The sequence below is a fragment of the Microdochium trichocladiopsis genome (genome assembly GCF_020744255.1).
Source record: "Microdochium trichocladiopsis strain MPI-CAGE-CH-0230 chromosome Unknown B0I36scaffold_9, whole genome shotgun sequence".
Lineage (NCBI taxonomy): Eukaryota > Fungi > Ascomycota > Sordariomycetes > Xylariales > Microdochiaceae > Microdochium > Microdochium trichocladiopsis.
The window spans coordinates 1,916,038-1,933,641 of NW_025763552.1; the positions used below are offsets into that span (position 1 = coordinate 1,916,038).

A 17,604-nucleotide genomic window follows, 5' to 3' on the forward strand; every position below is an offset into this window, starting at 1 on the left:
GGATAATATTCCCTTTGACATTTTTGCATGTGTATGCCTCGCGAGCGTGCCTCTTTGCAAAACACCTCCGCTACGAGTAGCATCGTGGTACCTAGAAGAGAGATATGGCGTCGATGGCAATCAGAGCGATTACTTCGTTCACGATAACCACCTGTCTAGCCGCGGTATACTCTAATAACACGTGCCATGGCACATGTCTGATCTGATTTCCACGATGACTTGTTCCGACTGCGCTCAAAATTTCCTCGCCGCCTGAAGATGCTTCGGCTCTCCTCTCCCGTAAGACGCCAGCAGCAACTCAACCCGTGAGCATCGATTCATCGGCCAACCGGCACGTTACATGGCCATCCTTTTGCGTTGAGGATGATTATCCACTATAGAGTAAATTCAGTGTACGTCGGGAATGGGAGATCGTGCACCAGGCGGGTTTAGTCAGAGCGTCCACTGCTCCACATGTTCAGGGTCTAGAATCGACAAAATCCTCCGACATGGGGGTGGGTGGTTGAGAAAGCCTATAGCACCATGATCGTGACAAAACGGATCCAGAAACATCGCCCTGGTCAGCGCGTTAGTGTCCATTTTACTGGTTTTTTTTTTTTCTGTTGGCTCCACACAGCATCCTTTTCCCCAGGATCATTGTAGTTCCTGCCCAGGAAAAGGATGCACCTTTTGAGAACGGACAACGGTCAGGGCCTCCGCGACGAGGATATTCCCACACCCCTTCTCCCGCCGGCCTTGATCGGTTGTGCCGGCACTTGCTGCTGACCTGGAGCTGCTAGACTACAATGCAGACAATACGGCTGACATAGACTTCTAGATCGAGAACGCCACGAAGTGTGGACCCCCAGGATGCGGATGGAGGTAACCTTGGGCAGTGCTCCTCTGCAGAGAAGGAATGGTACCTGCATGGATCGTGGTTCATGACTGCTATGCAACATTGACTCGTGAGAATGTGTCGACTGCCAAGTATAAAGGTCCAGACTCAAGCATTGACAGCAGCTTCTGTTCCCGAGTCGACAACTCCCCAGCCCATCCATTCATTTAGACTTTGAAGTCAGCAGACCCTTGCCCATCTTGCCAATATGCACACTTCGCACGTCCTCATCGCCGCTGCCGGCTTGTTGTCGAACGCGGTCCTCGCCCAGAGAGCGCTGCCGAAGCGCGGCGTCGACTGCTTCTTCTCGTATACCCCATCCAAGGGCGATACCTGCGCCACTTTTGCTGCCAGCTGGGCCTTGGATGTCGCAGAGTTCCAGAGCCTGAACCCGGGTGTCTCTTGCCCCAACCTGGACACCTCGAAGCAGTACTGTGTTCTGGGCAACGTCAACGACGACGGCCCGGCCACGAGCACGTCGACGAGCACTTCTACCAAGGCGCCGACCCCGACCACTTCCAAGACTTCGACCACCGCGGCCCCTCCTGCTTCCAGCAACAGCCCCGCCATGCCTGGCCTCGCGGGCAACTGCGACGGCTTCCACAAGATTGTCAGCGGAGACAACTGCGACGCCATCAGCAAGAAGTACGGCATCACCAGGAGCCAGTTCCTCGGCTGGAACACCGAGGTCAACAAGGGTATGTGCGCAGACACTTCCTCTTCTTCCCGCTGACAACGTGTTCTGACACCGAGCTCGACCAACAGATTGCACCAACCTCTGGCTTGACTACTACGTCTGTGTCCACGTCTCGGGCGCCGGCTCCGGCCCGACCACCACCACCACGACCTCCAAGACGACCACGCCGCCCACCAGCCAGCCCACCAACTCTGGTCCCCAGCCGCAGATGCCCGGCATCGTCCCCAGCTGCAAGAAGTTCCACCTGGTCAAGGACGGCGAGGGCTGCTGGGCCATCTACACGAACGCGGGCATCACCTTTGAGCAGTTCCGCGCGTACAACACCCAGATCGACGAGAACTGCAGCAACATGTGGAAGGATGTGTACGTCTGTGTCGGGGTTTAAAGTGGGCAAGGCCCGTTGTCTGCCCGGTTCGCACGCGAGCTGTTCAGAAAATATACTCTGCTTCGGGACAGGGTCAACGCAGACTACGACCTAGCACGTCTACTACTCCGCTTTGGCTGACGGATGGACGAGAAGAAGACGGAGGGCACATGGGGTCATTCAGTATATAGTTCGTCTGTACATATTTTCAATACGAGTTTCTCATTTCATGGGACAGTCAATGAAAGATTTTCGGAATTTCGAGGACGTCCTGCTCGCAAATATTTCTGATCGACGACGATGCAGCGAGCTGGGAATTGTTGTCTACGTACAAAAGAAATAAAATGAATGTTACAAGGTGCGCTCCAGAGCGGTATTCATGTGCTCCGATGTATATTACCCACCGAGCCGTCTACGGGATGCCTTGCAGACTGGTTGATCCGGGGCTGTTGCGGATATTCGGCATGTTTTCCTCCCATGGCCTGTCTTAATTCTTCCCGGCCGTGCCACGCTTCCACACACACACAAACACGACGCTCTACGTCTTCGAAGATTATACAGGTAAAAACATTATGCTATAGGATATAATATGACACATAGGGAAAAAAAACACCCGCTGGCTCCATTTTATGCAGACGACCAACACAAACACTTCTCATTTCGTGGTTCTTCTCCCACTGATACACACACTTGGATGGATTTGATTACGACCTCGGCCCCGACCGCGGGAGCAGCTCGAAGCTGGGACTATCGGGCGTGCGCGGGGCCGCGACGCCCAAGAAGTCGGGCACGGCGCTGCTCCCATGGCTCCGAACCGACGCGTTGGTCGCGGACGGTGGCACGCCGGGCGAGGTCGCGCCCGAGGCGAACGTCTCGCTGGGATCCCATTTTTCTTTAGCCGACTTGTCGAGCATGAAGTCTGAGAGTGGCCGGTGCCGCGGCGGGCCCGAGCTGAGCGGAGAGGAGGCGCCGGTGCGGGACGTGCGGCCCTGCCGGACCTCGAGGTAGGTGGTCAGGAAGTCCTCGTCCGTCTTGGCCGCGGTGCGCTTCTTGTGCCAGTTCGCGAGGAACCAGCCCATCAGGACGAGGACGATGGCGCCGAGGGCCACGCCCACGCCCAAGCCGGCCTTGGCGCCCGTGGACAGGCCGGTGGAGGGTGCCTGGTCGTTGTTGCTACTGCTGCTGTTGTCGCCATTGTTGTTGGAAGGAGATGAGGGCGAGTTGACCGGCGCATTTCCCGGGGCCGTTTGTGTCGGGACTGCTACGGGGACGCCTGTCTGCTGTGTCGAGGTGTTGACCGTGGTGGTCGAGGCTACTGTGCTGAGCGTCGTCGCGGTGGTTGTGTCTGAAGATGATGAGCCCGGCCGGGCAGGTTTCACCGAAAAGACTGTGTGGTGGTTAGCTAGGGGCTCGTCCTGGAAGGCTGAGAGTTGGGAGTGGACTCACCATTTGATGCAACCTCGCCGTTGGCATCGTCTGCCATGAAACGAAACGCCCAGCTCTGTATCCCCAATCAGTATTGATCCGCTGTGGCCGTGCATGCTCGCAAACTTACACCACACGACTGACACGACACCTCATTGTCAGGCAGCGACACGGTCCACTCTATCGAGAAATCCGAGGTCACGTCGATCTTGCTGGCGACCTTGTGCTTGAACGGCAGCTGGCCCGAGATGCCCACGCTGGTAATGTACAGGTCGGCCGCCGTCTTGAGACAGCCCGGGCAGTAGGCCGGGAACCAGTCCTGGAGGCTGCTTGTCCAGCCGATCCGGATCTTCTGGCCGACGTTGATGGTGGTCGCCAAGTCCGGGCCCTTGGGGAACGTCCATGTGTCCTGGACGACCTGGGCGAGGGTTGTCGTCGCGAGGAGTGCTGTCGTCAGAAAGGGGATGGCATTGTGCGGTTGTCGTTGTCGCTGGTGTCGCCGCCTGCCGGGATTCGAGTTTGTTAGGAGGCGCATCGTGGTCCGCCGACGACCATGGCGTGTCGTCTGACGCTGGGCTGCTGGCTCTTGGATGAGGGGAGGGGTTGCTGGGCCTCTTGACAGGAGCGAAAGTACGACGAAAGAGAGGGCGAGGCCTAAGAGAAGAACGAGGGCACGGCCTCCCGGGACTTGTGCGGGCGACCCATGCGGACGGGCAGGTATTAATTAAATTGCAGCCCACCTCAGGCCGGGCCAGGCCAGGCACTGGGCGCCTACTAGCCGGTGCCTTGGCCCCGGTCGCAACCCCTGTCCCGGCAACGCCGCCCCTTTTGGTGCCCCCCGCTGCTGGACCAAGGGTACTCGTGTGTTTCCGCATCGTGACTGGCCCGTTTCGCCCGCCTCACCTGATCCCCCAGGGGTCCAAATGCAGCCTCTGTGCCTGTCGGCATGGGCCGAGTGGCTCAATACTTAGGAGCCGCTGCTGCTCGCTCGCTCATGCCCTGCCCGACTAGCTAATAGTCAGCGCGCGGCCAGCTGCCGTCACCACGGATTCGGGCCGCCCTCTGCCTGCGCGATCCCAATCTCTGTTCCGTGTTCTTGGAAATCAATAACGCAGAACTTGATATTGCTTCAGATGTGACTAGGAGCGTCCTCCATACATCGCGGCCGCCGATCAATGCAGTGATGGCACGCAAAACAAAATGAACCCTTGAGCCGATCCGTGGGGGGTTGTGTTGGCATTGATTCGTGACGATGCTACGCTGCCATCCACGTCGTCGCATCACGGGCAAACCAGTGGGGGAGGAGAGGAGGTGCATGTGATGGGCGTGGTGGCAATGGTTACAGATAGGTCAGCATTTGATGGCCAGCTTCGTCGTGATCAGCCCACACGCAGTGCGACCTCGGCCAGATTCGCGGCCACGTGCACAATGACGAGACTCTCCACAGGCGTCCCTGGCTGCTGGTAATCGACCTCGCCAGGGGTCAGAGGTCACTACAAAAGATGACCAGTCGCTGCTGCGCTCCCACCGCGATGGGCCAGTGTGGGCTCGACGGCTGTGGGCATGAGGCTGTCATAACTCATGTCCATGCAGCGCTCGTGATAACGGTGGGGCCCTGTGGGACGCCCGTTGTCGTGATCGCAGGAGGGTCTGCGGTGGCTCAGAGCATGAGACGGCTTTAATTGGGGGGGGGGGGGCAATGCCTTGCGTGGTCAATCCTTTGCGAGCCCTCTGGTCGGCAAGCTGTCATAAGACCGCACTCACAGATGTATTTGTAGAGCATCGTCAGCACTGGTCCTTTTCTGCCTAGTTCATAAGGCTAAAAGTGACAAGAGCATGGCCCGAAATGACATATCGAAATTTACTCCTGCCGCCCGGCTCCCCACACCTTTGTCAGAAAGTCCTCTGCACCCGTGAACTGAAACCCCTCCGGCAGCAGCCTATTGACCTCGTCTGAGCTGTCCCACGCGCCTTTGGAGAAGCTCAGCAGCGTCCCGATGGCGACCTGCTTGAGCAGCTCCTGCAGCTGCTCAGCCGCCACCGCTTTGTGGCTGAGCTGCAGTCCCCATGGGGACTTGAGCTCGCCAGCCTCCAGATCAGCCGTCTGAAGCACCGTGACGGTCATAGGTTGCCCTGTGATGAGTTAGTCAGCGATCACCCAAACGTGGATTGACAGCTTGGCTCACCAAAGATGCGCTCGCCCATGTCCAGGATGGCCCGCGCGGACAGCTTATTGCCGCAGATGCCCGCCGTCTTGGGCCACGGCACCTCGCCAGGGAGGTCAACCATGGCCAGCACTGCCTGGCCCACATCCGTGATGCTCGTGAACGTGATGGGGACGTCCTCGCGACCTTCGACAACCATGGCGCGCTTTCCCGAAAAGTCGAACACGGTCATCAGCGGGTCAAGGTAGGCGGTCGTCTTGTGCGGGGCGGCGAGATACTCGAGAAACATGCCCGGCTGGATGAGCGAGTACTCAAAGTCGTGCGTCTGGGCCAGCCGCTCGAGCTGGTCGCGGTGGGCCTGCTTGTTCTGGTAGAAAGACATGTCTGTGAAGGAGACGCTGCTCCACTCGCTCGGGGCGATGCGCCTGACTCCTGCAGCGACGGCGGCGTCGATGAGGTTCTCCTGCGCGGTCTTGCCAGCATCGGTGAAGAGCTGGAGGAAAGACAAGAGGGTGTGGGTGCCGGCGAGGGCCTGCTCGAGAGACGGACGGTCGTCGTAGTCGACGACTTGGATGCTGACCCCGGCAGGCAAGGGAGGTTCGGGAGGGGTGGACTGGTGGTTGTTAGCCAGGGTCGGGACGTCGGCATCAGACATGACGCACGCTGCGGCTGAGAACGACGACTTCGTGTCTCTGGGACTCTGCAAGAGCTTCGAAGATCTCACGGGCAACAGCTGTGAGGCACAGGCTCGCGTGTTAGTCTGTGAGCACAGTCTGTGATGTGATGTGGAGGTGAGGGGGTCGCATACTGCCGGTGCCGCCGGCGATGGTGACCTTGACCATGATGAGAGATTGCTTGTATGTTGGAATTGTGCTGCGCCGATTTGCTGCCTGTCTTGTGTGGCGATTGCAAGTCATTTCGAAGAGGCGATTGTGATTTCTCTTTATATCTGGAGCGCGTCCTTCCCGGCCGCGGCGCAACGGGCAGTAGCGCTTTGCCAACCGTCCGTGGGGCCGGTGGGTGCTCCTTCCCCATGCTTCGCCCGCGGCCGAGCACACCCGCACACGCCTACTCCGCCGCGATCAACGCACATATAGCCTCCGACATAGCCGGTCAGCAGCGACCAAAAGGCAACACCACGTCACCACAGTACCCGAAGCCGCCATGACCTCGACCACCGCGGCGAAGCGGCGCCGGGTGCGTAAGGGCACGCAGAGCTGCTGGCAGTGCAAGCGGCGCAAGACTCGCTGCACCTTCTTTGCGGCACGCGCGGCAGCTCCGGGCGACGGCAGACTCCAGGGCCCATGCGACGGGTGCCGCAGCCGACGGACAAAATGCGTCAGCCAGGAGTTTGAGGAGGACGGTGCCGTCTCTGTACAGGCTGCTGAAGACCAAGAGGGGTCCATACAGGCAAGTCTGGCGTGCACGCCGCCCTCGGTCATGTCTCGAAAATCCTGCTGATCACACATGTCACGGCCCAGGCCACCACTGCAGACGAGCATCATGTCCAGGACGTGCCGCCATTCACTGCTTGGTCCACCTTGAAGCCCCCAGACTTGTCGCGGGCGCTTGCATCAGTCTGGCCGCCTTGGGACGACCTGGTAAGGCTGACCGAGTGGCACGGCCATTCACACAATACTTTCCATGGCGTCATATGCCAGTCTTACGAGACCCTCTGGGACTCCCTCCGGGCCGACTCGCGCGAGAACTTGTTGCAAGGCATGCTGAGGCCACCGTCTGACGCCCAGGCGCAGCATCCCGTGCGGCTGGCGCGCCGCCTGCTTCTCCTCAGCAAATTCCTACAAGCAATTGGCGACAAAGTCAACCAAGGTGCGGGCAACCTGGCGCGGTCACCCACGGCGCGAAAGAGCCTGATGCACGACGCCTTTGAGGCAGCGACACGGCTCGTGACCTCGGACCACAGGCTCGTGGCCGGCTCTCTCGACGGCATCGAGTGCGTCATGATCGAGGCCATGTGCCACAACAACGCAGGCCGTCTCCGAGCCGCGTGGCTCACCAACCGGCGGGCCATGCTCATGGCTCAGATGCTAAGGGTGCATGACCAAGACACACAACAAACAGGAGAGCTGCCGGTCCTGCACACCACGACCCGGCACCGCATCGACCCGGAGATCATGTGGTTCCGACTCGTGGGCACGGACTGGTACCTCTCCATGCTGCTGGGCCTCGCCCCAGACAGCGCCTCGCTGGCAGAGCACCCGGCCTGGGCCAGCTCTACGACACTGGCCAGGTTCTCGCCACTCGAGCAGCTCGAGCGCATCATGATCGCTGTCGCAGGGCGGATCCTCATCCGTCAGCAACGAGAACGACAGGGACAGGTGGTCGACCAGGCACAGAGAAGAGAGCAGCTATTCGAAGAAGACAAGAGAATGCAGGCCGCCGCAAAACTGATGCCGCCAGAATGGTGGGCTCCATTTACAGACAAGGAGCCAGCTGGCCCCCAAGATCCCGCAGACGAGCTGCAGCAGATCCTCCGCGTCATGGGCCAGTTTGCATACTATCAGGTGCTGGTGCAGCTGCACCTACCACACATGCTATCCCGAGGCGACGAGGCGGACCTCGAGGTCTGCGACTATAGCCGGGCGACTGCCGCCCACGCGTGCCGCACCATCCTGTCGCTGTTTGAGCGGATGCGCGCCGCGCGGGCCGCGGGGAGCACGTACTGCCGCGGCGTCGATTTCGTCGTCTTTGTCGCCGCCGTCACGCTCTGCATTGCACACATTGACACGCGGCGGCGCCAGCAGCTGGCACGGATGTATGCACGGCGACCGCTCGACGCCCTCGAGCACCAGCGCCTCGCGGATCGAGCACTGCTGGACCGGACGCTCGGGGCCATGCACCACTCGCCCTTTGTGTCGTCGACCGACGGCAGCGGCGGGTCCGACGACGTGGTGGCCCAGAAGATGGCCGGTGTGGTCCAGTCACTACTCATGGTGGAGGGCGAGGTGGCCAAGGACCAGCACTGGGAGGTGTACATTGTGCGTGGCCGGAAAGCCTGCCACGCCAACGACGCCATGGAGTCTGTCCGCGTCGATATCCCGAACCTAGGCACGATAGTGCTCGAGCGCATCAGTGGCCAGCAGGCTGCGGATCTGTCGCCGCTTCCTGCAGCTGCCCTGTCGTGCGCGGCCATGGGCGATGTCGACGGATGCACGCTGCAGGGCGTCGACCTGGCGCTGTTTACGGGCATGACGGAGGGGCTGTTTGGCGAGACGACGATGTTTTGAGGCTCTGCCGCCGTATGTCGGCGATCCCCCGATCGGATGAAATCTGGTCCGGCTGAGCCAAGACAAGCCAAGCCCAGGCTACTGCGTGAAGTATACACCTGTGGGGGAGGGTCGGAGGCCGAGCCGGCCGGCCCCCGGAACCATACAAACAGTGTGCGCGTCACAAGCCAGTACGGCCGCCGCCACGACTCGTGACTCAGCCGGAGAGCAATCAGCCAAGTAACACCTCGCAGCCGTCGGCCGCCGACACTGTCAACCACACTCACAGCGTGCTTGGCAGCAGACGCACTTTTAATTAAACGGCCTCGCGACATTTCTCCTGCCATGACGGACACTGCAACTGCCCACGACGACGACTGACCGCCATGGCCACAGCGACGACGGCCTCACCCGAAGCGGCGGAAAAGACGGGCGACGGCGCCCCGTCCGAGTCCTCGCCCAGCGACACCAACGAGCTGCCCCAGGATCCAGCCTTTACCGCGTACAAGCGCATCTTCAGCTATGCCGGGCCCCTGGAAAAGGCCATGCAGGCCGTCGCCATCGTGGCCGCGCTCGCCTCGGGCGCCGGCATCGCCTGCCAGAACCTCATCTTTGGCAGCTTCATCACCAACATCACCGGCTTCGCCGTGACCGGCGTGTCCGGGGACGCCTTCCGCGCCTCCGTCTCGCAGCTGGCCCTCTACTTTGTGTACCTGGGCATCGGCCGGCTCGTGCTGTCGTACGCGTACAACACGCTGCTCACGCACGCCGCCTACCGGGTGGTGCGCAACATCCGGCACGACTACCTGCGGGCCGCGCTGCGCCAGGAGGTGGCCTTTTACGACTTTGGCACGGGCGGCTCCGTGGCGGCGCAGGCCACGTCTAACGGGCGCCTCGTGCTCGGCGGCATCTCTGAGAAGTTTGGGCTCACGTTTCAGGGCATCGGCGCCTTCGTCGCGGCGTTTGCGATCGCTTTTGCCGTGCAGTGGAAGCTGACGCTCATCTGCCTGTGCATCCCGCCGGTGACGATTGGCGTGACGGGCTTCGTGGCCGCGCTGGGGGCCAAGATCGAGACGCGCGTGCTCGAGATCCACGGGCAGGCCAACGCGTTTGCCGAGTCGGTCCTCTCGAGCGTGCGGACGACGCACGCGTTCGAGATGCGGGAGCGCCTCGTGGCCCGCTTCGACAGCTTCCTGGCCGACGCACACGCCACGGGGCGGAAGCTCAGCCCGCTGTGGGCGGTGCTCTTCTCGACCGAGTACACCATCATCTATCTGGGGTTCGGGCTGGCCTTCTGGCAGGGGGTCCGGATGCTCGCGAGCGGCGAGATCACCGAGACGGGCACCATCTTTACCGTGCTGCTATCCGTCGTCATCGCCTCGGTCAACCTGACCATCATCGCGCCCAACGCCCTCGACTTTGGCAGGGCCGCCGCCGCCGCCGCCCAGCTCTTTGCCCTCATCGACCGCGAGTCCAAGATCGACCCGCTGCTCAAGACGGGGCTCGAGCCCGACGTCACCACCGGCCATGTCCGGCTCGAGAACGTTACCTTTGCCTACCCGACCCGCCCGGGCGTCACCGTGCTCGACAACTTCAGTCTCGACGTCCCCGCCGGCAAGGTGACCGCGCTCGTGGGCCAGTCCGGCTCCGGCAAGAGCACCATTGTCGGGCTGCTCGAGCGGTGGTACAACCCGGGCTCCGGGAGCATCAAGCTCGACGGTGTGGCGATCGAGGACCTGAACCTCCACTGGCTGCGCAGGAACGTCCGGCTCGTGCAGCAGGAGCCCGTCCTGTTCCAGGGCTCCGTCTTTGACAACATCAACCACGGCCTGGTCGGCACGGCGTGGGAGCACGAGCCGCTCGAGGAGCGGATGCGGCGGGTCGAGGAGGCGGCGAGGATGGCCTTTGCCCACGACTTCATCTTGGAGCTCCCCGGCGGATACGACACCAACATTGGCCAGCGCGGCTCCCTGCTGTCGGGCGGCCAGAAGCAGCGGGTCGCCATTGCGCGCAGCATCGTCTCCCAGCCGAAGGTCCTGCTTCTCGACGAGGCCACCTCGGCCCTCGACCCCCATGCCGAGCACATTGTCCAGCAGGCGCTCGACCGCGCCGCCGTCGGCCGCACCACCATCGTCATTGCCCACAAGCTCGCCACCATCCGCAAGGCCGACAACATCGTCGTCATGTCCAAGGGCAGCATCGTCGAGCAGGGCAGCCACGCGTCGCTCATCGCCCACGACGGCGCCTACGCCCGGCTCGTCAGGGTGCAGGATCTCGCTGTGTCTGCGGCGCCGACAGTTGCCGAGCCGGAGGAGGAGGATGAGGAGAAGAAGACGGCCGCGGCGGCGGACGACCTCCAGCAGACCCTCACAAAGTACTCCACGGCGGTCCAGGACAAGCTCGCCTCCGGCACCCGGCGCGACGACTACGACCTCCACCAGCAGCGGGGCATCGTCGCCATGGTCTACATGCTCTTCCGCGAGTCGCCCGAGATCTTCTGGGTCGAGGTTGGCGTCCTGGTCTCGTGTGTGCTTGGCGCCATGACCATTCCCGGGCAGGCCATCCTCATGGCCAGCGTCGTCGACGTGTTTACGCTCACCGGCGACGCCATGGTGCAGAGGGGCGACTTCTTTGCCAGCATGTTCATCGTCATCGCGGCCGGCTGCCTGGTCGGATACGGGATGCTGGGCTACTTTGCCAACATTGTCGCGCAGCACCTCTCGCACAAGTACCGCCGCCAGACCCTCGCCGACCTCCTCCGCCAGGACCTGCAGTTCTTTGACCGGCCCGAGAACAACACGGGCGCGCTCGTCAGCCGCCTCGACTCGAACCCGCAGTCCATCCTCGAGCTCATGGGGTACAACGTGTCCCTCATCTTCATCGCCGTCTTCCAGCTCGCCGTCTGCAGCATCCTCGCCGTTGCCTACAGCTGGCGCCTGGGGCTGTGCATCATCGGCGCCGGTCTGCCCCCCTTGCTGGCCGCCGGCTACTACAAGATCCGCCTCGACGCCAAGCTCGACCGCGACAACGGCAAGCGCTACGGCGCCTCGGCCGCCATCGCCTCCGAGGCCATCAACGCCATCCGCACCATGTCGTCGCTCGCCATCGAGGAGTCGGTCCTCGCGCAGTACGTCGCCGAGCTCGACCATGCCGTCCACGGGTCGGTCGTGCCCACCCTCTGGCTCATGCTGTGTTTTGGTCTGACCCAGAGCATCGAGTACTGGTTCATGGCGCTCGGGTTCTGGTACGGGTGCACGCTGCTGTCGTACGGGACCATCACCCAGACCGAGTTCCTCGTGGCGTTCCTGTCCGTCTTCTACGCCGGCCAGGCCTCGGCGCAGCTCTTCATGTTCTCGTCGAGCGTGACCAAGGGCGTCAACGCGGCCAACTACACGGACTGGCTGCGCAGGCTGCAGCCCACGATCGCAGAGAAGGAGACGGCAGCAGAGGTCACGGCCGACAGCATCGCCCTCGACGGCGTGCGCTTCTCGTACCCGCTGCGGCCGGACGCGCAGGTCCTTCGCGGCGTCGACCTCGACATCCGGCGGGGCCAGTTTGTCGCGCTCGTCGGCGCCTCGGGCTGCGGCAAGTCGACCATGATTGCCATGCTCGAGCGCTTCTACGACCCGACGACGGGCACCATCTCGGTGGGGGCGTCCCGCACCCCTATGCCCGGCCTCAACCCCCGGCTGTACCGCCGGCAGGTCGCCCTCGTCCAGCAGGAGCCCACCTTGTTCCCGGGCTCCGTCCGCGACAACATTGCCCTCGGCGTCGACACCACTTCCCCCGTGGACGACCTCGCCATCGAAAAGGCCCTGCGCGCCGCCAACGCCTGGGATTTCGTGTCCTCCCTCCCCGACGGCCTCGCCACGCCCACGGGCACCAGCGGCAGCCAGCTCTCCGGCGGCCAGAGGCAGCGCATCGCCATTGCGCGCGCGCTGATCCGCTCCCCGCGGATCCTGCTGCTCGACGAGGCCACCAGCGCGCTGGACACGGAAAGCGAGAAGATTGTCCAGGCCGCGCTCGCCGAGGCAGCCGCGTCGGGTGGCGGCGTCGAGGGCAGGGTGACGGTCGCCGTGGCGCACCGGCTGAGCACGATCAAAGACGCGGACGTCATCTGCGTCTTCTACCAGGGCAAGATTGTCGAGATGGGCAGCCACAGGGAGCTCGTGGAGCTGGGCGGGATGTACAGGAAGATGTGCGAGGCGCAGGCCCTGGACTGATTTATGCATCTTTTCTTTTGTATTTGTGCGTTTGCTCAACTATAGATAATGTAATCGTTGGTCGCCAAGGGCCAGCATTGTCGAGGCCGCCCCTTGTCATGCGAATGCTGTCGTAGAACATCTGACTCTCCTTTGTGTCGGGTTGACGACCTAGACCGCACCCCGGCCAATGTGCCAAGGAACATTGTGTCGAAGAGATTCGCGAGCCATGGATGCCCTTGATCCATCAAATTCGACGCCAGGATGTGTGGCAGCCGACGCAGCTGTCGTCGTGGCCCTCCCTCCACTAGTACCCAATGAGCCTGGCTGGCGATGTGGTTTACGCGTGCTGCGGTGTAGTAATGGCTGTGGCGATGCCCAACAAGGGATCGCACTCTTCAATGTTTTGGACGCCGAGTATGGTGTTTCAAGCCTCGGGAGAAAAGGTTTTTTGTCCTTTTATTATTATTTCTTCAACAACACCTCTGCATCGCACCCCCGACACGCAACTCCTCGTTAATAACCAGCCTTCCGCTCCTGGCAGTACTTGGCAACCTCCTTGGCCAGCCTCTCGCGCTGGATCACGACATTCTGCATCATCTCGCCCACGGTGTCAATCTCCTTCTTGGTCAGCCCGGCCCACCGCTCATCCCCCGCGCCCTCCTTGTCGCTGCCGCTGCCAGCACCAGCCCCGCCGCCAGTCCAGACGCCTTCCTCGAGGATGGCCCAGAGCCCCGAGCCCTGGGCCACGTCGACCATGAGGTCCATGACGGCGGCGAGCTGGTTGGGCAGCCAGGTGATGATGGGGCTGCCTCCCGTCGCCGTGGGGTGCTGCGTGTACTTCAGTATGTACTCCCGGGTGAACTGCCAGTGCCGCCAGCGGAAGCTGCGCACGTGGTCCAGCACGCGGAGGTACATGATGGCGGCCGAGAGGTCCCCGGCCCCCTTGGTGAGGAACCCGCGCACCCCCACCTCGGCGGCCGTCTCGCGCACGTACTTGAGGAAGCGGCGGTGCGGCTTGGGCCGGTACTCGCGGAACTCGACGAGGATGTCGGTGAGCGGGTTCTTGGGCATGGGGATCTCGCACAGGTGGTCGAGCAGCGGGATGATGGCGTCGTTGGCGCCCGACTCGCCGCGGAAGGCCACGGGCTTGTCGTCAAAGGAGCCCTCGTAGACGACGCCGTCGGGGAACATGCTCTGGCTCGTGATGCCGTAGATGAATGTCCTGTAGCTCATCTGTTGGATGTTAGTTGGGATGATGTGGTGGTCCACACAGAGACATGTCCAACTCACATAGTCCTTGGGCTTCGAGTTCCCCCACATCGACTCCATCGCGGCCTCAATCGCCTGCATCGCGTCGAGGATCTTGGCCAGCCCCTGCCTGGCCGTGTCGGCAGACTCTGCCTCGGCCGCATGCAGCACGTCGACCGCGCCCTCGATCAGCGCGCCCGTGCGCACGACCATGTGGATGTGCGTGAGGATAAACCCGGCCTCGGACGACTTGGGGTCGAGGCCCTTCTCGAACGCCCGGACGAGGCGCAGGTTCTCGTAGTCGCCGTGGCCCGCGCTGGGGCGGACGAGGTAGTAGTTGTACAGCGCGTACGAGGCCGCGTACGACATGAAAGGGGGGATGTCGAGGATCGCGCCGCACCTGACGAGCGGGCCGGCGATGCAGCGGGGGAGGGTCTGGCGGCCCAGGCCGTAGCCCTTGTTGCCGTCCTTGTCGGTGCTCTTGCCCGTGCTGTACGTCTCCCAGCAGGGCTCGAGCAGGTACGACGAGGCGACGAACGAGTAGTCCCGGAACGCGGCCGTGACGGCGTCCATGTCGAGCTTGTCCGTACCCGGGACCACGAGGTTGTCAATCTCGCCGGTCAGGTCCGGGAGGGCGCCGCCGTCAATCAGGGGTCCGAGCTGGAACGTGGCCAGCAGGCCCGGCTGCCCGTCCAGCTTCTCGATGGGCATCTCGTCGAGGATCTCGCTGAGCTTGTCAAAGGCAGCAGGCAGGCGGCGGAGGGGCAGGCGGCAGGGAAGGTAGCCCATCTGGGCAGTGATCTCAAAGGGGTCTGCGTGCGCTGGCACGTCGGCCGGGTCGACGGTGAGGTACGGCACCTCGGTCTTGGCACTTGCCATGGCAGAGGTCATCTTTTCTCGTGTAAGTGGGAGCAGGTGCAGATGTGATGGGGGGGGGGGGGGGTGGTGTGCTTTTTGGTGGTGGTGCTTTGCTTGGTGTAAGCCAACTTGTGAAGGCAAAGGTGGCAAGTTTCCGCCGGGTCCTCCGGGGCAGCCCACGGCGGGCGGCTCCGTTAATATACATCGTGGCCGGAAAGCGTTCCGGCCTACGATGTTCTGTAATTCCGGCCTCGACGCCGAGAAGTCACGTGAGGGCCGTACGTAACAATTAGACACGCAGCACGAAAGTGGCCCACCGACCCCGGGCGACCCCGGGTCCGCCGCCCATCTCATTAGTAACGTGGGGAGCCCCCGGGCGAATCAGAGAGGGCACACGCTGGCCATGTGCGTGTCTTGGCAGGCCCCAGCTCGGAGCGTTCTGGCTTATCGGACTTGCGGTGCTTTGGTAGTTTTCTAATTGGCGCTGCACACGAGTCACAATGCTGGCTCCCCCAGCTGTCACCCTTGCATCCATTCAGTCCGGCTCGTCGATAAGGCTGCCGTGCTCGGTGACCCAGGACACACTAGTCTTGCCGATTCTGCCCACCGCCTTCAGCCGCCAATGACCCTGAGGACGCGTAGCTGCGTAGTATGTCCAGACTGGGTTGATCGAGATGTTCCCCGTCTGTCCCACAAATTTACTAGACTATACACAAGCTGCCGTGTGGGAGAAAGACGGGGGTGACGCCACTGTTCTGTACTGCTCCCGCTCCAAATGCAGATTGGAGTTTCACAACGCCGACACTGAAATGCTAGGTGCAGGCATGTCCCAAACTGACACTATACCAAGAAGTTGCATTAGCCTTTGCCAAACACAATCAAAGTAAACTTATTACTCACCAGCGCGAAGCCGTAGGCCAGCACAATCATGCACAGCAAGCCCAGCAAGCCCATGCCTACCATGTCCATGCTCACGTTATGGTTCCGCCTTCCTATCATGGCCACCAGCACTACCCTGGTCATCAGATGTTTTCGCCTCACCCCCACGGACACCAGCAGCCATACACTCACTACGGCGGTCATGGCCCAAATGACTCCAGCTACATGAGTCAATACATCCAAGGTCCTTATGGAAGTGCCCATAGCCCTCAAGGTCCTGTCCAGTAGCACCTCCTGGGTCGAGAGCCACAGCCTATGACTGGTTAGTGCTGTGATATTGACAACTCCCCCTGTACATCTGCTGACCTTTCAAAGAATCCCATTTGCCCATGATCAACCAGGGCGTTGTTCCAGGTCCGCTTGGCATGACTGGCAGAATCCGTCCTCTGCTGGACGAGACCCTGCGGCTGGCGGATCAAGTACGAGACGTCTCTGCCTTCCTGGCTCCGCCTGAGAAGCGAGCCCGTGAACAAGGCACGTCTCCTACCGAGGCCACTGCCTCGAAGACCAGGACTTTTTACCAACGGTGATAGAAAAAGAATAATTGGACGATCTGGCTCTCGCGGCAAGTCTTCCTTGGGGCGCGGAGGCGGATAAAAGGTTCAATATCTGGTGAGAGCTTGAGAATCAGCACAAGACGTTCATGCAAGTCGATGACTACTTGCGAACATCTCTTGACCATCACATGTGCAGGTAAGGTCTCAAGGTTCATGAAGCCTGGTCTGAATTGCTATGGCGATTTCCTGTATTGCATACCGCCGGCTTTGACCTTTCTTCCCTGGGCTAAAAGACCAGGCATGCCATGCACTTGGTCACCGACTGCATAAAGAGGAATGCCCTAGTGCCAGATCCTGCCCTCATATGCCATGCTGTACCAATTCCGATCTTGCTCAGCCCTGGTGCTAGTCCTCATCCGCAGCCGTGGTGGGAAACTGGCCTGCGATTTGGGCGCCGGCTGTGCCGCCGTCGGTGTCGTGGGCGGTCTGCTGACCCGCACCCAAAATATTGGCGCCCTCCTCATATTGATTGCTACCAAAGTTGGCCGCAGGCGCACCCTGAGGAGGCGGCGGAACGGACTGTGCACCGCCAAGGTATTGCTGCGGAATGCTCAGTGGCAGCATTCCATGCTGTGGGATGCCAAGCAAGATGTCGTGCGGAGGGTGCTCGGGAGCCAGCGAGACACCCGAAGTCGAGGGCGGGCTGGTGTAGGAATCGGGCTGGCCTTGGATGCCCGACGCGACCGTGCTGGGTGCCTCTGTTGTGGTCTGTCGTGTGGACTGGCGCTGTTCATGCTGGATGGCCGCTGGCGATGCGCGTTAGTGTTTGGTTCGCAGACATTACCCGGGGTCAGGCTTACCAGTAGTGAACACGAGGAGTGCGGCCGGGAGGCCACGCTTGTCTATGAGCGCAAACAAGATCTCCTCGAACCGTTGATTAGCCTCCTTCTCCAAGGCCGCGCGAGCGTGTTTCTTGTTGTTAGGCGCCATGGTTGTGAGCGGAGTGGGTGTGTGAGCTTTTGATTGTTGGCTTCAGGTTGAGCGCGTGGTGATGAGCCACTGAGAGATGTTGTTCAGGTTGAGAGTTGTGAGCAAAGGGACGGGC

The 17,604-nt window shown here is 61.6% G+C and overlaps 7 protein-coding genes across 7 annotated transcripts; 3 read left to right on the forward strand and 4 right to left on the reverse strand.

The window, feature by feature from the left end:
- Positions 1-1,082: 1,082 nt before the first annotated feature.
- Positions 1,083-1,956, forward strand: B0I36DRAFT_416907 (uncharacterized protein; the record flags this gene model as incomplete). The annotated part of the gene is made up of 2 exons (XM_046162091.1): positions 1,083-1,572; positions 1,640-1,956. 2 exons carry the CDS (start codon positions 1,083-1,085, stop codon positions 1,954-1,956), a joined length of 807 nt encoding a protein of 268 aa, XP_046008524.1.
- Positions 1,957-2,181: 225 nt separating this feature from the next.
- B0I36DRAFT_332347 (uncharacterized protein) lies at positions 2,182-4,033 on the reverse strand. Its single transcript, XM_046155096.1, has 3 exons — positions 3,491-4,033; positions 3,382-3,436; positions 2,182-3,322 (listed from the first exon to the last, which is right to left on the reverse strand). The coding sequence occupies exons 1-3, from the start codon at positions 3,893-3,895 to the stop codon at positions 2,640-2,642; spliced, it is 1,143 nt and encodes a 380-aa protein (XP_046008525.1). The 5' UTR covers positions 3,896-4,033; the 3' UTR covers positions 2,182-2,639.
- An 874-nt stretch (positions 4,034-4,907) lies between these two features.
- Positions 4,908-6,809, reverse strand: B0I36DRAFT_332349 (uncharacterized protein). Its single transcript, XM_046155097.1, has 4 exons — positions 6,334-6,809; positions 6,188-6,258; positions 5,547-6,138; positions 4,908-5,493 (listed from the first exon to the last, which is right to left on the reverse strand). The coding sequence occupies exons 1-4, from the start codon at positions 6,440-6,442 to the stop codon at positions 5,222-5,224; spliced, it is 1,044 nt and encodes a 347-aa protein (XP_046008526.1). The 5' UTR covers positions 6,443-6,809; the 3' UTR covers positions 4,908-5,221.
- Positions 6,690-8,968, forward strand: B0I36DRAFT_366877 (uncharacterized protein; the record flags this gene model as incomplete). Its single annotated transcript, XM_046159370.1, has 3 exons — positions 6,690-6,899; positions 7,007-8,766; positions 8,926-8,968. The coding sequence occupies 3 exons, from the start codon at positions 6,690-6,692 to the stop codon at positions 8,966-8,968; spliced, it is 2,013 nt and encodes a 670-aa protein (XP_046008527.1).
- Positions 8,809-13,181, forward strand: B0I36DRAFT_165399 (P-loop containing nucleoside triphosphate hydrolase protein). The gene has a single exon (XM_046148717.1). The coding sequence runs from the start codon at positions 9,139-9,141 to the stop codon at positions 12,973-12,975; it is 3,837 nt and encodes a 1,278-aa protein (XP_046008528.1). The 5' UTR covers positions 8,809-9,138; the 3' UTR covers positions 12,976-13,181.
- Positions 13,182-13,375: 194 nt separating this feature from the next.
- Positions 13,376-15,120, reverse strand: B0I36DRAFT_332356 (uncharacterized protein). The gene is made up of 2 exons (XM_046155098.1): positions 14,248-15,120; positions 13,376-14,190 (listed from the first exon to the last, which is right to left on the reverse strand). Exons 1-2 carry the CDS (start codon positions 15,094-15,096, stop codon positions 13,471-13,473), a joined length of 1,569 nt encoding a protein of 522 aa, XP_046008529.1. The 5' UTR covers positions 15,097-15,120; the 3' UTR covers positions 13,376-13,470.
- Positions 15,121-16,904: 1,784 nt separating this feature from the next.
- Positions 16,905-17,489, reverse strand: B0I36DRAFT_366880 (uncharacterized protein; the record flags this gene model as incomplete). The annotated part of the gene is made up of 2 exons (XM_046159371.1): positions 16,905-17,305; positions 17,360-17,489. The coding sequence occupies 2 exons, from the start codon at positions 17,487-17,489 to the stop codon at positions 16,905-16,907; spliced, it is 531 nt and encodes a 176-aa protein (XP_046008530.1).
- Positions 17,490-17,604: the final 115 nt, after the last annotated feature.

What these genes read in the sequence shown, in the direction of transcription:
- B0I36DRAFT_332347 (XM_046155096.1), bottom strand. Translation starts at nt 3,895, where the DNA reads ATGCGCCTCCTAACAAACTCGAATCCCGGCAGGCGGCGACACCAGCGA. An exon ending in TGTCGTGTCAGTCGTGTGGT is followed by an intron (nt 3,437 to 3,490) that starts GTAAGTTTGCGA and finishes TTGGGGATACAG; the next exon opens with AGCTGGGCGTTTCGTTTCAT. An exon ending in CGGCGAGGTTGCATCAAATG is followed by an intron (nt 3,323 to 3,381) that starts GTGAGTCCACTC and finishes ACCACCACACAG; the next exon opens with TCTTTTCGGTGAAACCTGCC.
- B0I36DRAFT_332349 (XM_046155097.1), bottom strand. Translation starts at nt 6,442, where the DNA reads ATGACTTGCAATCGCCACACAAGACAGGCAGCAAATCGGCGCAGCACA. An exon ending in CATCGCCGGCGGCACCGGCA is followed by an intron (nt 6,259 to 6,333) that starts GTATGCGACCCC and finishes TGTGCCTCACAG; the next exon opens with CTGTTGCCCGTGAGATCTTC. An exon ending in CATGGGCGAGCGCATCTTTG is followed by an intron (nt 5,494 to 5,546) that starts GTGAGCCAAGCT and finishes AACTCATCACAG; the next exon opens with GGCAACCTATGACCGTCACG.
- B0I36DRAFT_165399 (XM_046148717.1), top strand. Translation starts at nt 9,139, where the DNA reads ATGGCCACAGCGACGACGGCCTCACCCGAAGCGGCGGAAAAGACGGGC.
- B0I36DRAFT_332356 (XM_046155098.1), bottom strand. Translation starts at nt 15,096, where the DNA reads ATGACCTCTGCCATGGCAAGTGCCAAGACCGAGGTGCCGTACCTCACC. An exon ending in ACTCGAAGCCCAAGGACTAT is followed by an intron (nt 14,191 to 14,247) that starts GTGAGTTGGACA and finishes AACATCCAACAG; the next exon opens with ATGAGCTACAGGACATTCAT.